General features: G+C 40.3%; 2 protein-coding genes across 4 annotated transcripts in view; one reads left to right on the forward strand and one right to left on the reverse strand.

Moving 5' to 3' along the window:
- The first annotated feature begins 399 nt into the window (after positions 1 to 399).
- Positions 400 to 2135, forward strand: LOC129732435 (argininosuccinate lyase). Its single transcript, XM_055693323.1, has 2 exons — positions 400 to 1622; positions 1686 to 2135. The coding sequence occupies exons 1-2, from the start codon at positions 480 to 482 to the stop codon at positions 1956 to 1958; spliced, it is 1416 nt and encodes a 471-aa protein (XP_055549298.1). The 5' UTR covers positions 400 to 479; the 3' UTR covers positions 1959 to 2135.
- LOC129732425 (uncharacterized) overlaps positions 1967 to 17573 on the reverse strand; it is a 269530-nt gene continuing 253923 nt past the window's right edge. For all 3 annotated transcript variants that reach the window (XM_055693312.1, XM_055693313.1, XM_055693311.1), the window contains 4 exons: positions 17348 to 17537; positions 16904 to 17296; positions 16740 to 16845; positions 1967 to 2809 (listed from right to left, as the gene is read on the reverse strand). In XM_055693312.1, coding sequence (XP_055549287.1) covers positions 2785 to 2809; positions 16740 to 16845; positions 16904 to 17296; positions 17348 to 17537 — 714 coding nt within the window. In that variant the 3' untranslated portion in view covers positions 1967 to 2784. The remainder of the gene's footprint in view (positions 2810 to 16739; positions 16846 to 16903; positions 17297 to 17347; positions 17538 to 17573) is intronic.

Consider the following 17573-nt stretch of genomic DNA (forward strand, 5'->3'; position numbering starts at 1 on the left):
AGCGTAGAATACAATTCCACATATGTTAATGGGAATTTCAAAACTACTCCACTGAAACAAAGCGGCCCAACTCTACTTAACAGCAACACTAGCGAGTTGTTCAATCTGATTAGAGCTAAGTTTTCTGTCTGGATCAATGATTACTAGCGCGTCATCCCTTCGTTGAGAAGTCTTTTATTCCTGCAAGTCAGCGATCTACGATGGGATTCTCGTGCAACAGCTGTAATGCTAATGTAGCCTAGCTTGGAACAAAATTTCACTATCGAAAAGATGAAATAGTGAGAGCAAACCCGTAACGTTATCGTGATAAGCTCGGCGCGAGAGAGAGCGACGCGGCTATTGCGACGCAGTAATACTGATAACCTTTTACCCGCGCGCTATTTATGCCGGCTCCAAACCCCGGTCAGGGTTCAGTCTGACAGTGGACATCCTACTAAGAAGTCGGTATAGCAGCATCAGCAGCAGAACAGTAGAACAGTATGAGCTCGCAACGTGAGGAAACGATGGCCACCCCATTCAAACTGTGGGGCGGACGATACACCAAAGGTACGGATCATGTTCTGTCGAGAGTCAACAATTCGCTGTCCGTTGACAAGCGGCTATACTCGGAGGATCTGGATGGTAGCATAGCATACGCGAAGAGTTTAACCGAGGCGAACCTGTTGACGCAGAGTGAATTCAAAGTGATTTGCTACGGTCTGGAGACGATACGAGACGAATGGGAGAAGGGAACGATCAAGCTCATGCCAAGAGATGAAGATGTTCATACCGTAAACGAGCGACGATTGATCGAAATCGTTGGACCACAGATTGGTGGTAAGTTGCACACCGGACGAAGCCGAAACGAGCAAGTCGTGGTTGATATGAAACTGTGGATGAGGAAAGCCGTCCGAGACGTGCTGAAGCAGCTGAGCACATTGATCGATGGGATTAATGATGTTGCGGAGCGATATCTGGATGTTCTGATGCCTGGTTATACGCACATGCAAAAAGCTCAACCTGTTCGATTTAGTCACTGGGTTTTAAGCTACGCGTTTTACTTTAAAGAAGACTACCAGAGGATCGTGGAGTTCGCAAAGCGGATGAATGTTCTTCCACTGGGTACTGGCGCATTAGCGGGGAACCCCTTCAATATTAATCGTCATCAGCTGGCGGATGATCTTGGCTTTGCTGGAGTTACCTACAACAGCATGTACACTGTTAGCGATCGCGATTTTGTTGTGGAATTTAACTTCCTCTGTACTCTGGTAGCTGTGCATATGAGCCGACTGGCAGAGGACTTGATCCTATACTCCACGAAGGAATATAATTTCTTAGAGTTGTCGGAAGAATACACCACCGGTAGCAGTTTGATGCCCCAGAAACGGAACCCGGACAGCTTGGAGTTGATTCGTGGTATCTCCGGGTCGGTGTTTGGCCAGCACTGCGGCCTGCTGATGACTTTGAAGGGGCTCCCGTCAACATACAACAAAGATTTACAGTGCGATAAGAGTGGCATGTTTGCCGTGTACGATCAGATTGCACTTTCGCTGACGTTGATGACCGGTGTGATAACAACGATGCGCGTTGACGAGGAACGCTGCCTCAGTGCTCTGAGCTACGATATGCTCGCAACCGATATGGTAAGTTTTTCGGGTGAGATAAACGTTTGAAAAATTATTACTGATGCTCGCTTCCTAAAACAGGCTTACTATCTGGTGCGCAAGGGAATCCCCTTCCGGGAGGCACATCACATTTCCGGTGAGGTTGTAGCGTTTTCCGAGAATGTCAAAATTCCACTCAACAAACTGACGCTGGAGGATCTTCAGGATATCAGTCCCTTCTTCGATGAAACGGTCAGCAAACTGTGGAACTACGAGAACAGTGTGGAGCAGTATGCCGTCGTCGGAGGCACATCCAAGCTTGCAGTGCAGGAGCAAATTAAGCTACTTAAGGGATTTCTTTCGAGCTGTGAATGATCTGTCGCTAGTTTTGTAATTATTTTATTTTCAAGTCTGTGAATAACATAAATATTTTTCGTGGGCATACAGTAAGGAGTGTTAAACTGTTAAAGTATATTGCAAAATCAAAAAAAAAAAACTGCTATGTTTCCCTGTTCTGACTAATAAAAAAGGACCGTTTACAAGTCTGCAAAACTCGCATTTTAATAATTCGTTCGTTATCACTTAGCTTCATTAGTAATGCGTCGTTATTGCGAATAGTAGAACCCCTGTTGAGATTATGCAAAAGCAAATAATTTCGATGATTAGCCGCATTTCTGCTTTGATTAGTCTCGTACTTTATATATAGGCTTATCGTCAAAATTGTCTTTTCTCATGTGTATAATAAGCTAACAAATAATATTCAGAATCAAACCAAAATAGGAACACACACAATGTTTCTATATAAAAAGTTTCTATTCCAATAAAATATCTTAGTTTCGCGTTCTGCTGGATTGCCTGGATTGAACCAACAAAATATAATTGTCGATCGGAAGTTCGCATCGTTTCGTATTGTCTTGTTTGTTTACTCTTCTACTCGCTTAAGAGATAGTATTTATCACCTCTCTCTTTATCATCACATTTGTTTACTTTCGCATTCGGTGCGCGTGTGCTTTCGTTAATTATATAGAAAATGTTTTTTTTTCTTCGCTCGAGATCTGTGTTAGTTTGTATACAAGTTTTTTTTTTTTAATTTTGTTCCGATGTATGGTCGAAAGATGGATTGTGGTCGCACATTCGTTCGAAGTTGCCGTTCTTAGCCACCCTAGGCTTCGGGAGGCGCCGCACAGCAGACTGCAGAGACTCACCGGTGATGTTTTTTGGATGATCTGAAATAACCGAACTTGAGTAATTGAACATATGAAAACCAAAAAAAAAAATGAGAGCATGTGCAGATATAGACAAAACAACGGTCACGTAACTACCAGGCGGCAGAATAACGGCGAAGCATTCTAATCGAATGTTACAAGATCAAGGGAGGTTAAGTTAAGCTGTTATTCATTGTAATAGAAGCGGGCAAAAGCAGTTTGAATTAGTTTGATTGATTGAGATTACGTCGATTGATTGCGATAAGCTTTGTTACTTTGTTACGACTTGATACTAATCAGATCACGGAACAGTGTGACGGGAGCTGGTAAAATCCGGTTTCTTGTCGTAAGCATCTGATGTGGTAGTTTCTAGTTTTTTCCTGTTTCTTATTTCTAAACAGAACTTATCAATATTCTGATAGAGAAAAGGAAACAAAGTTTATTAAAATATATTGGGTCAGAGATGAATCAAACATCAATCATTCTATTATCACTTTCGATCTTTTAGAATGTATAGAGAAACATAAGAAATTATAATACAGGTTTAGTATTTAAGCTACGAAAGTTTTTTGGTTTATAACAAGTTATGGTTAATTTAGAGTGTTCGCGCTAGTGAAAAACGCAAGTTGTCAAAATTTCATTTCTCTTGAAACTGCGAACCAATTCTATCCAACGAAATCGAAGGTTGTGAATGGCATCATTTTCATTCGGGCTTACTTTTGAATGAAATTTCTTTTGTGCATAAGAAAATTTATAAACAATGACGATCTGGCTAACATATTGAAGATAATAAACTCAATGCATTGGGTTGGGTATTGGTTTGTGACTTTGAACACATTTAAATTATTTGTTGGATCGATAATAAAGACTATATGCCAGCGGTTCTCAACCTGGGGTACGCGTACCCCTAGGGATACGCGAAAGCCTTCAGGGGGTACGCGAAAGAAAAATCTTTAATGGCGGACAAAGCAATTTTTTACTTTTTTATTTCTTTTGTTGTTCAAATTGGCTCTTAAAACATGACATGACAATCAAACAAACCATAGTTTAATTTGAAACCTGAATTAGACTATCACAACATGATTTACCACTACTCTCTCCCACTCTGCGAGAACATTCCAAGCCAGGGGGTACAACTGGTTTGGAAAATATCACCAAGGGGTACGCGGACAAAAAAGGTTGAGAACCGCTGCTATATGCTATCGAAAAACTATGCTAGTTGCCTTCATCATAAACTGCCATAATCGAATGACAATATTATTCAAGGGCCAGTGGTTGTTTTGAACGAAGGAGGCGCGACAAGTTTCAAATTGTCTTTTCATATAGCAATGAGAACGTTGGTGAAATCAATAGTAAATGAGTTTAGCGGATGTTCTGTGAATTCTTCCAGTTCGTAAAAGTGTTTTTTTTTTTTTTGATACCACAATATCTGTGTCGTGAGATTGGTGCTTATTCTTGGATCTAAGTTTTCCCAACTGAAACTGTTAACCAGCAGAGTGATATCATGGTATCAAGCGAAAAAAGAAGATCCACGGGTCTCGTGTGACAGTTCAGTTACGTAATCCAGATTTTCAAATGTCGATACAGCATTTTCTTTTTTGCCTTTCGCTAAGGGTATATGGAAATGTATGACCCTTATAATGTTACTATGTACATTGATTATTATTTTGTTTCATTTTCTAATGTAGTTAGTCATTTGTTCAAATTTTATTCAACTTTTCATTTTTCATTTGCAGGTAATCCAACACTCTAAAAGAAAAAGGTAAGTTGCTTGAAAATTTTTAGCTGAATTTGCAGTGAGAATGAAAACGTTAAAATTTTCAACCTGAAATTTTTACTTTTGCCTTGAATACAACTGACTAGTGCTGGGACTATCCGGATTAAGATATCCGGATATCCGGGCTCGGATATCCGACAAATATCCAAAATCCGGATCAACCGGATATCCGGATTTTATCCGACAGGATAACCGGATTTTCGGATAGTCGGATATCCGGATTCTATATCCGAACATAGTTTAATGAAACTTATTTACATAAAAAGTTACAATAGAGTGGGGGGTTGAGGAAAAAGTCATTTTTCGCGTTACGTTTTATTTGAATGGCCTTAAAAGACAAAAAAACTCGGATATCCGTATAGTAAATATCCGGATATCCGGGCATACTATTCGACTATCCGTATCCGAATATCCGGATACCCGGATAGTATTCGTTTACCTATCCGTGATCCGAGCTTCGGATAACCGGATCAAGAATATATCCGGTTAAAAGTCCCAGCACTACAACTGACTGGTCTTATTATGCGATATAAAGCCGGTAGCTGATTTGGCTCATTGTTAGTCTTGGTTTTAAATCTCAGGTTTTAAACAATTTTACTTGCAGCACAACACAAAGTTTTCAACACAGTTTTCTCGCCATTCTATTTGAAAACAGGTAGTAAATTTACAGAAAAGTCTTTATACCTCAATATAATTGCATTTAATAGTTTTTACAAAAAAATCTGTTGTATATTTTTTCATTTATTTGTTTGTTTGTTGTTTAGATTGATTTTTCTAATTTCTAGATATGATTTTTCAGTAATATAGTCAGGTTTTGGAAATTTTGACATATCTAATACGTGATTAACCAAGCTCAGACATATGGTAAACAAATCATTATAAATTGCTATTCAAAAACCATCAAAGGGGCCATTTAACAACAAATCGAACAAATAATAAAATAAAGCATGCTGGTTTTATTTTCAGATCTAGCTTTAGCTTGTAGTCGGCAGGGAGGGCCCGTTATTCATAACATAGTTTAGACAATCAGGCATTAGATATAATTAGCTCCGTATAACCCTAAATTATAATTTACCGTTTCGGGTAAATGTTATGTGAAAAATATGGTAAACAAACCGCTTTGACATGTTAGTGGTTTTATTGTGGCGTCATATACTGTTAATTGTGTGAAATTTTCTGAACTTGTGCCAAATAGTCGTCATTTGCGGGAAGTGTTACTTTGCTCATTCGATTCAAAGAAAACAGTGGCATCGAGAGTTGATAAAAGATTACGGAAATGCTGCTCTAAATAAAACAACGTGTCGTGATTGGTTTTGTCGCTTTGAAGACGGTAGTTTTGATGTTACCTACTCTGCCGTGAGATGACGTTGTAACGTAGATCCTTTTCATCAGTAATCAGTCGATACGGCCCAAAAACGAATGGACTACTTGCCACTTTTCTATTAAAATTTGTGCCCACGTCACATTGTTCTCTTGATTTTGTGCAACATATGAATAAGTAACAACGAAAAGGAAGATACCAAAAGATAGCTTCACAAATTGACATAAAAAACCTGAATTAAAAAATAGGAAGGCCAATAACCTTTATAAACGCTGTATCAGAAGAATTGCTCGATGAGGATCGATGCGAAATGCAGGAACAGCTTGCTTCGGTATAAGGAGTTAGCCGCCATGTTATTTCCATGCGATTGCATGTTTTAGGAATCATTCAAAAACAAAAAAAAAACAAAGAATTTTTTACGATTTGAAGTCAAGGGACTTTGAGCGTCGTTTTTGTGTCCTGTGAACAACTTCTCCTGCGGCAAAAAGAGGTTTTCATCATCGCATCGCAACGGGTGATAAAAAAATAATTTAATTCATCTAGTCACAGTAAAGAAAGTCATGGGGATTGCCCGATCGTGCTTCTACGTCGCACAGTGGGGCAAATCGGTCCATTGGTGCGACAAAACTTTATAACTCCTTAACAGTAATTATGGTGACGTTGCACAACCGGCAGTCAGCGAAGTTTATTGTAAGAATACCATCAATACGGACACTGCCGTTGATAACCGCTTTTAACACGAATGAACATGAAAACAATATTCGTTGTTTTGCTTTCGTCTCGATTAGACGCAAATTGTGTTTTTTTGGCGATTAGTTCTTGTGTTGCGCGATAACAATAGCCTGCAGTTTATCGGCAGAAACATCTGCACACTGGTAGGGGCAGGCTACCCCGCCATTGATTCGATACGCAGCTGATATATCAGCAAGAATAATTCTCCCGCACCGCTGTTACCCCGCTAGCAGCACGGACCACCATACGATCGAGCGAGTGGAAGTCAACTACAAGTGGCATCTACAAGGTCGCGTGTAAGATACGGCCACTGTGTCACAACACGAAGCTGGATCGTCATTGTTTGTTCTGCGGAGACACTCGATTAATCCAACTATCAGCCGTGAGGTCGTGACTTAGACGTTCGGTGAAGTATTACCTTTAGAATTTTTACTATTATTATCAATATTATTACTATGTTATAATATTATTATTAATATTATTATTGATATTATTATTATTGTTATTATTATTATTATTACTATAATTATTACTATTATTATTACGATTGTTATTAGTATTAGTATTACTGTCTTTTTTTTTATTTGATCCATTGTAAATTTAATATCAACTACTTGAACCCCCCCCCATATTCGAATATTTATCGTTTGTGTGCGGTAAAGCGTAACGCTCCCGCAAAATGGACGACATGCAGGTGCAACTTTTCCTGGATGTGGAAACAAACGGGAAAGAAATTAAAATTTCTCCCATCAGCTCACCCCTACCTTCCCCTGTGCCCTCCCCTTTGCCAAGTCCTGTACCAAGAGTACCGGAAGTACGGGTAAAAGCTTACCCAGATGCCGCTGGCGGTCCCTATGTTGTTTTTTTCCGGCCCATAAAGAAGCCATTGAATATTATTCAAATTGGCAATGACCTGGTAAAACATTTTTCGGCCGTAACCGAGATTACGAAGGCCGAACAAACTGTGAGTAGCTTGAAGCAAGCAAACGAAATTGCTGGCTACGAGCCCTTCACGAGAGAGTATCGCGTGTACATCCCTGCCAAGGATGTAGAAATCGACGGTGTGGTTACCGAGGGGAATCTCACTGTCGATGACATTTTGCGTCATGGAGTTGGCTGTTTTAAAAACCCCTTGATGCAAAGTGTAAAGATACTGGATTGCAAGCAATTGCATTCAGTATCCATCGAAGAAGGGAAGAAGAAATTCCTCCCTTCGGATTCCTTCCGAGTAACATTCGCCGGATCCGCGCTGCCGAACTACGTCCGCTTGGACAGGGTTCGTCCACCTGTACGCCTGTTCGTACCGCGGGTCATGCATTGCCAAAACTGTAAGCAGTTAGGTCACACAGCCACCTACTGCTGCAACAAGGCACGCTGTAGCAAGTGCGGAGGCAATCATGCTTATACTGAAAAGTGTCTTTATTGCAAGGAACTCGGCATGACCTTCCGGCATGTCCCGCGTACAAACAGCGCGAAGAAAAAATTAAGCGTTCCCTTAAGGAACGATCAAAGCGCTCTTTTGCAGAAATGCTTAAGAGGGCTGAGCCACCCCCGACAGGAAACATCTTTTCCTTCTGGCCAACGGATGAGGGTACATCTGACGATCCCGTCGAAGGGTGTTCCTATGCCTTGCCAGAGGGATCTAGGAAGAGGAGAATGATCAACTCTCCTAATCTTTCTCGCAAAGGTCGTAAGATAACCCCCAGCGGAATGACCAATAAGACAACACAAAAAGGAAGCGGTGAAGAAAAACCGAAGCAAGTACCCCCCGGTTTTAATTTCAAATCAAACCAGGAGTACCCACCGCTTCCTGGGGCACCAAGAACCCCTCGTGCACCCATTTCTCGATCAGAAGACATAAAAGAAACAGGGTTCATAAAATTCTCTGATATTGTGGACTGGATATTTAAAACATTCAACATACCAGATCCCCTTCAAAACATTCTTCTTGCCCTTCTCCTTACAGTGAAAACCTTTTTGAAGCAACTCACAGCAACTTGGCCCCTCATTTCAGCTATCGTATCTTTCGATGACTAATACGTCGAAAGAGGTTAGGAATTTTGTCACTGTGTTACAGTGGAACTGCAGAAGTATCATCCCTAAATTTGATTTATTTTCACATTTGATAAACACATACAATTATGATGCGTTCGCGCTCTGTGAAACTTTTCTCAATTCAAATGACCAACTTAGTTTCCACGATTTTAACATCATTCGTCGAGATCGAGACTCACACGGTGGAGGGGTACTTTTAAGAATCAAAAAGTGCTATTCTTTTTTCAGAATCGACCTCCCCTCGATCTCGAATATTGAAGTTGTTGCCATTCAAACGAATATGAATGGAAAAGACCTTTGCCTTGTTTCGTTATATATTCCCCCATCCGCGCGGATTGAACAGAAGCAACTCCTTGATATAGCAGAATTGCTTCCCGCACCTTTTTTGATTTTGGGAGATTTTAACTCTCACTGTTCGCTATGGGGGTCGCTGTACGACGACAACCGATCTTCTTTAATTTGTAACTTGATCGACGACTTCAATATGACACTTTTGAAAACTGGGGAAGCGACACGTGTACCTAATCCTCCAGCACGTGAAAGCGTGCTTGACCTATCCCTCTGCTCGACATCACTAGCGTTAGATTGCCAGTGGAAAGTAATCAACGATCCCCACGGTGGTGATCATCTTCCAATCGTTATGTCAATTGCTAATGGTTCAACTCCCCCGAACCCAATCAATATTTCCTACGACCTTACACGTAATATTGATTGGAAGTGTTATGAGTCTATTATAGCGCAATCAATCGAGACTCACGAGGAACTTCCTCCGGAAGAATACGCGTTCTTAGCTGGCTGGCAATCCAGATTTATGACTTATTATTTTGACTATATGGCTCAAGATATTAATCCTTCTTCATACGATTCCTCCAATGTCGCACTTTTAGATACTTCTAATAATGCTATATTCTTCGACACCACCATGAAATAAGACATTTCTGGTATCCCGGATCAATTGCGACCCCAAGAGATCCCTAAGATTTTTTCCAATAAGTTTAAACATGCTAGTTATGATAAAAGGTTTTACACTGACGGATGTAATCTAGATGAGTCCACTGGCTTCGGTGTTTTCCACAAAAATTTTACCGCCTCCTACAAACTCGATGCTCCTGCTTCCGTGTACGTCGCAGAACTTGCTGCTATTCAGTACTCTCTTGGAATCATTGAAACCCTGCCCATAGACCACTACTTCATCTTCACAGATAGTCTCAGTGCCATTGAGGCTCTGCGATCGATGAAGCCTGTGAAGCACACCCCGTATTTCCTGGGGAAAAAAGGCGGTTTTTAAGTGCTTTAACAGATAAAATTTACCGGGTTACCTTAGCGTGGGTCCCTTCTCATTGCTCGATTCCGGGTAATGAAAAGGCTGACTCTTTAGCTAAGGTGGGTGCTATTGATGGCGATATTAATGAAAGACCAATTGCTTATGATGAATTTTATAGCATTTTGCGTCAGAGAACACTCAACAGTTGGCAATCATCATGGAACTCAGATGAACTGGGACGGTGGCTACATTCCATTTTTCCTAAGATATCGACGAAAGCATGGTTCAAGGGGTCGGATATCGGTCGGGACTTCATTCGCGTGATGTTCAGACTTATGTCCAATCACTACACGTTAAACACGCATCTCTTTCGTTTAGGGCTTGTAGACAGTAATCACTGCGTTTGTGGCGATGGCTACCATGACATCGAGCGTGTTGTTTGGTCGTGTGCCGAATTCTGTGATGTTAGGTCCGAGCTTATAGATTCCCTCCGGGCCCGAGGAAAACAACCGAACGTACCCGTTAGAGACATTCTGGGAAGCGGTGATCTCCAGTACATGACACAACTGTACTGTTATTTGAAAAAGACTGACATTAAAATTTAATATTCTTTTGTTTATTTGTCAGAATACCCGTATACGACGCTGGAGACACGAACACGAAGAGCCTAAATCTATGTTTAAAAAACAAAAAAGAACACCAGTCGAAACACAAATAGATCGTATATCCTAATTAGTATTAAGCAAGAATTGTATCTCCCCTCCTCTCACCTTAAATCCCCACTAGCTCGTAGTCGGCCGCGAGAATGAAAAAAAGGCCTCCCTCTTTTCCCTGCTAACGTAGAATTAATACGAATTGAACTTGGCTCAGTAAAACAGAAAATGTATCGTGCCGTGTCAAATAAACTAATTTTAAACCTAAAAAAAAACATGAAAACAATCATTGTAAGAACTTGAATCACTCTGTAAGTCGCAACTATTAGTAACTGATTTTTTAGTTAAGTTGTTAGTCGATACACTGTATTTTAATTTTATAGTAGGGTCAGGAAAAACAGCAAAATTTTCTTATTGCATACTGTTGAAAATAAGTAAAACTACAAAATAACATGCTTTAAACAGTATGCTTACTTTTAATTTATTTTCATGACCTCTCAGTTAACACACTATTTTATGTGGATCATATGTGTAAGCTAAGTAATTTTAAAGTGTTTGTATGCCTTACTGGAAAATATATGAAATTATTTTTTCTTCCATTTAACAAGCCTTGCAAATCCTGATTCTCATAATACTCAAACACGGTTTTGAAATCAAAGGGAATTTTTCGTATTTACAATCAATATTATGTCTATTTCGAGTACAAAATAAAATGAGGCACGAAAACCGGTTTTTTTTTTATATAGTTTTGTCTCATCTTTTCAGGGTTCTGCCCCACAATGCGTCGTCGGCTCGGCCGAATGTACACACTGCGAAGGTGATGCTGTGTATTTAGTGGGAAACCGAACGAAGCCATCATTGGGCAACGGTATTGACTTAAAATAATGCGATTAGGCCGACCACTCCCCGAAAATGGCTACAATACGAACAGAGGCACGAAAAAGTGATTCTACTACAGGACAATACTCGGCCTCATACTGCGAAAGTCTTTAAAACTTACATAGAGACGTTTAAACGGGAAGTCCTGCCTCACCCTCCTTATTCTTCAGATATGTTTCGTTCGATGGCACACGGTCTGGTTGAGGGGTTCCCAGACCTTGTACTCGTATTATTAGTAAATGGATTCAAAAATGCAGATTATCTTTAGTGAGAACCTCCTCGAACTCTTCGAGGTGCTAACTGGAATATAAGTAACCTTAGTGAAGATCGGAGATCTAAGGATGTTGTAGCCTTCCAAGAAGTGCGGTTTGCGAAGACGGGTGAACTTGAGTTCCGAGTGGTAGAACCTATCGTGGGAACGACTTTCAAATACCACATCTACTACAGTGACTGCGTCAGAGGTGAACGAAGTGTTGATTTCGTCATTCGATGAAAATACATCAAACAGGTCATTAGATGGAGGCCCGTTAGTGATCGTTTCGTGTGTTGAGAATCAAGGGGCAGGTTCTTTAATTACAGCCTGATCAATGTATATTTACCGACCAACGACAAACCCGAAAACATGAAAAAGGAGTTCTATGGGCTTCTCGTTAAAACATATGGAGAGTGCCCAAAATATGATATAAAGACCTTCACCGAAAACTCAAACGCAGAGGTTGGACAGGTTGGTTTTCCGTCCAATTATTGGTAATGGCGAAGCCTGCTGTCAGATCTATATTCTGGTTGACGGATGGCATTTTTCAGATGCCATCGATATGCGGTCCCTCCGAGCCGAGGCCCAAACGTCTACTCAGACTCGCCTGGTTGGCGAAGTATAGTATACAAGTTGAGCTCTACGAGCTTACGAATGGAATGGTGAACCGGTTTGGATGAGATACAGAAAGCTTGAAAAGTGCTAAAAAGACACAAAAATAACTAGAGAGGACGGTATCCCAGCCGAACCATAGACCATCGCACGGTGACGTCACGCATCTGAATTTGACAGCTACTGGTAACTTTGTTTACCTTCGGGCGATGCAGTTTTGCTTTCAATTATAGCAGATCATTTCAATTGTTTCCAAAATGCCCTTTAAATATTGTGTGTAAGGTGCCAGTATCTACATCAAGAACAATTATAAATTGAGCAGCATTACACGGTTGCTCCAGCAGAAAAAAAGCACAAAGTCCAAAATGTATACAAAGTTACCACTAACTGTCAGAAATATTAGGTTAAAGAATTTCGGTGAGATGGTCTATTCAAAGTCGGGAGCAAGCAGCTTTTCTACAGAGACTTTCTTAGAAGTTTTTCTCATTGATATTTTGATTCAAAGAAGTGTTCCACCGAATAAAAAAAGTGGAAAACTGACCGAATCTTTTTCTTTGCGGCTTGTTTCTATTTTTGTCAAAAACGCTGCGGAACACTTGCAAATGCTCCGCGGAGCATCAACTGCGCTGGAACCCCCGGTCCGGCCGATCAGCAGTTCTGCTCTTATGAAGACATCAGGGTTGCCACATTTATATCTGTATTTTTTTTCGAAAATATCTGTATATCTGTATCGAGCAAACTAAGAATGTTGGATAGAAAAATTGTTACTCACAGAACATATTTAAACAAACAGGACCAGCTGTTCCTGTTTGTGATGTCTTGGCGAATCGTGACCTACCCTACATGTCCCTTATATACATTTTTCTGAAATCCATCCATGCCCCAGTCTAGTCCCATTCCTTTCCACCCACATTCAACAAAACGGCAAGAATACGTCGTAGACCTCGATTTCGGAATCAGCAACTGAACTCCACACGAATCCGCCAGGACCTGAGAACCCGAGGCCTACCATGATATCTTGGCTCAGCGGCACACACCATATGGCCACTTGAGCACCAGCGATCAACAACAACGAACCATAACCAGCAACTAGACCCCTTACAATACCTCCAGGACGCAAGGATTACAAGCCCCTGTCCCAGCTCATGACTTCGTGGCTCAGCAGAAGAAATCCATACATGCTGCATATGCATGGCCATTCGACGATCATCATACGACCATTCATGCAAATGATCTCTTACGGAAACATAAATTTACCATCCCGCCTAGTGGTGTCCAACATCTCAGATCAAGTTAAATCATTTGTTTCACTGAATCTTCCGTTCAAAAAGTTTGTTTCAAGCGTGCGAAATTCGTTATTCAACCCTTGTCGGTCAGTTGCTGATACGAATTTGGGGAATTGACGCATCAAATCGTTTAAATTTTCCAATTTTACGAACGATTTAAGATTACCCAAAGCTGCCAGGATCGGTGAAATCGCACCTCTTTGCAATTTGTTTCACGAACTTTGCTTAGAAATCCCGACAAATATTTTTAATCATTAGTTTTCGCGTTGCGTCCAAGTCACATCCCACTTCTTCTGCATCGATACCAACATAATCCTGATGTTTTTTTTTACAAAACTTTGACAATCGTATAATCAAATTCTAACTTTGAAATTGATTTCAGTTCGTCGGAATAACAAAAAAATCTGTAAAATCTGTATTTTTGGGAATATTCTGTAATTCTGTAATACAGATTCTGTATTGCTTATTTAGTTAAAAAATCTGTAAAATACAGAAAAATCTGTATATGTGGCATCCCTGGAAGATATAGGAAAATAGCATGATTCGTGGATAGCTTCAATAGACGAACACTTTTACCGTAACGGTATTCGAGCTCTGTCAGAAAGATGTGACAAAGTTGCAACTAGCGATGGGTAATACTTTGAACGATTTATAAAAGACTATTTTTTCCTATATTTATTATATATCTTATTCGGTTTTCTTAACCTTTTTTTTTTTTTTTTGTAAAAATATAAGTGGTTGATTCTCACGTTTGGTTATATGGGATTTTTGATCGTTTGAATAGAACGTTTTTTGAGATACCACGTTTTGCAAACATAACCAAAATGATGCAAATTAAGAAATAGTAACCAATCAAGATTAACGTAACTTCAAGGGGGGGTGTAAGCAATAATCGTAAGAACGAAGCAGATACTGTCAAACGGATGATGGAGCATGACCAAACAGACAGGCCAATCAGTTGCCTTATCAACTAAAGACGCCCTCTTCTGTGAAAGTGGTTGATATTAAAGGTATGGTAACCGATTTCAAAAATGTGTGCCAAACTAAAACGTATATTCACTGCTACGAAATATAAACTCCTATCCCTCTCTCATCAATCAAAAATTGAATTGCGAGAATTGCGCAATAAGAAAATCGCACAGGTCAGGTCAATTGCTTCCACATCGAATGCACTGGTCAGATGTGCTTTTTGTAGTGGGATTGAACTTTATAGTGCCGATTGAACTTTATAGTGCGATGGTGATAAGCAGCATTACTAATCAACGTCGAAGTGTGATGAAACTGAAGCAATGCACAGTGAGAAGATTTCTTGACAATGACACACTTCGCTTAATAACATGGTCCAATGTTCGATTCTAATTATTTTCATAACACAATGCAAAATTTATTGGTGTGCTACATTGGCGTTAAAGTTCATTTTACAGAATAGTTTTTTTCAACAGTTCCATCGCAGATGCACTGCGCAGTCAAAGGAAACGATATTACAATGAATAATACAATTTATGGCTCCATGCTCGATCTGACCGTAAGCGGGCATCGATTGGCCGTGCATTCTTAGCGCAACAATGTCCTAGAAAGTTCGCGGTGAATCACGTGAGCTGGTCATGACTGTGAAATATTCGAGCGTTTTTTTTCCACATGAATATTATATCAGCTCCTGTTAATTGAATTTTTGATTTCATATTCATCACGATTATCTGTTATATATTTTTTATTAATTCATTCGAATTCGTTTTTCTTATCAAGAAAAGCCGCCAATTTAATTTCAAAAATCCATAGTTTTTTTGTAGTGTCATATGTTTGTGATATTGAAACATCAACTCAATAAAATTTTAAAAATAAGAACGAACAAATTTATCATGTCGTAGACAACAAAGTCGTGTAGCATGATTTATTCTCATAATTATTGTAAATCCAACTATTGTCTCATTTTATCCCGTGGTCCACGTGGTCTTTTTTCCTGACTTATAATTTTTTGTTGCCACCGAGTCAAAAATAAAGCTTTTGCATTTTAGAAATATAGAATGTACTGAAAGTTTAATAATAAATATGTAAAAAAATTAAGCGAATTTTTGGCACTTGACAAATGAAAAGACCACGTGGTTAAAGTCCCAAAGGAGGAGAGGGGTTGGCCAAAAGACCACGATAGACCACATGGGGGTACGGGGGGTATAAAAAGTGATCAAAATATGAACACGTGGTTTAGGAGCGGCCCCCAAGGTACAAAAAAACGCAGCAATACACAACCATTGGGTAGTATTCAATTTCACGATCAGCAACTTGAATTTGGTGAATTTACTACCATAAATCCTTCAGGAAGTTAGTGAATGAGTAAGAAGCTTCAAATCCCAACGCCATGAGTCGTGTTATTATGCAGAAGATTTTAAAGCTCAACAAACATGCCTCAGGAGACCAGGTCTCAGTATTTCTTTTTTTTTCTGTACAAAGTCGATGTATCATTACATCAAGATATTCGCACGTATAATATAACAAATATTAAACCATCAAACGTGAACGTACCAAAAACATGCCGCAAACCGATCAGGGAAGAGTTAAGTTGGGACAAACATTTATGGCATAGCACAGTTAGAAGATCGAAGGAAAATTATTATTATAACAAAAAAGAAAACAAAGGAAAATTAAAACGTAACAACAATTCACCTATCGATTTTATCACAAATTATGCAGTAGGCGTATGCGCATTTTCGGTGTGTCCATCTGCCAGAGTGAAGCTATCATACGTGTCATTTGGCTTTTGATTTGGTTTTAGCGGGTGAAGCCCTGAAGAAAGCCACCAAAGGGCCCTTATTAAACACAAAATGTACGCCCATATAAACTGCTTGCTATTTATATATAGTTGCTAAATGGGTGGTAGATTACCAAGGCACCGGAAGCCCCCACACATACACTTAAACATACAAATACACGGCGCAATTTACGAGCAGATGCACAGCTCTAGCTGGCGTCCTCGTTTAAGCGTTTTAGTTACATCGGTAGTGGCACGAATGGCAGAGGAGGATCGTAAGCGTGAGGAGTGCCGGCGTACAATGGCTTTCGCGGCTTGATGGCGCCGACGGCGATGGCGCGGCGGTGGTACGATAAACGATTGCAATACATACGTAGTGGTGAGGACGGACGTTCCAGGCTTGCTGCTGCGGTGGACTACGCGCTGCTGATGATGGTCTCCGGTAGGAATTACACTGCCTGACGGTTGGGAAGCCGTACCTACAAAGACAAATTCTGAACTCCGATGACACTACTTTATCATATACGAATTACGCACCTTTAGTAGTTCTACTGGACGATCTCTCGGTACGATGCGTTCGGGTGGACACAGTATGTTCATCACTTCGTCGACTTTCTGCGGTTGATGATTTTGTCACTCCGTTTCGAGGACTGTCTTTGTCCGTGGAACTGTGGTGATGTCTAGTTCTTCGTGGTCTACGAGGAGGTTCAACACTGGCAGAGCTTGGCAAGTCCTCTGAAGAGCTGGCATTCGATTGATGCAATCGCTCTTTACTGCACATACGGATTAGCCGACGGGTCTCCGTAACCGAACTGGGCAGTTTACGGCGTCCGCTGCTGTTGCGAGACTCGGATGCTTGTGTAGGACGCATTACAGACGTACTCATGGGAGTTGGTCGCGGGAGACTCTCGTTAGATGATGCTGAAGAGACTGCAAAAAAATCCGAATTGTGATTTTGTCATAGTGATAACTAAAACTTACCTTTATCGGATCGTTGATGCCGCTTCAAGCTTTCGTCGAAGTTCTTGGATACTTGAATACCTCGAGATTTCATTATTTTGTTGGTGGAAGCGCATTCCCGAATCGTGCCTAGTGTAACACCACTGTTTGTAGCTCGATATTCGTTGAGGAGGCTCTCAGTACTTTCAGCGTTCGACATGTTGTTAACAACCTGTAAATATGAAGCGTTAAACTGGAGTCCGCAGCC

Source organism: Wyeomyia smithii, chromosome 3 (assembly GCF_029784165.1).
Source record: "Wyeomyia smithii strain HCP4-BCI-WySm-NY-G18 chromosome 3, ASM2978416v1, whole genome shotgun sequence".
NCBI lineage: Eukaryota > Metazoa > Arthropoda > Insecta > Diptera > Culicidae > Wyeomyia > Wyeomyia smithii.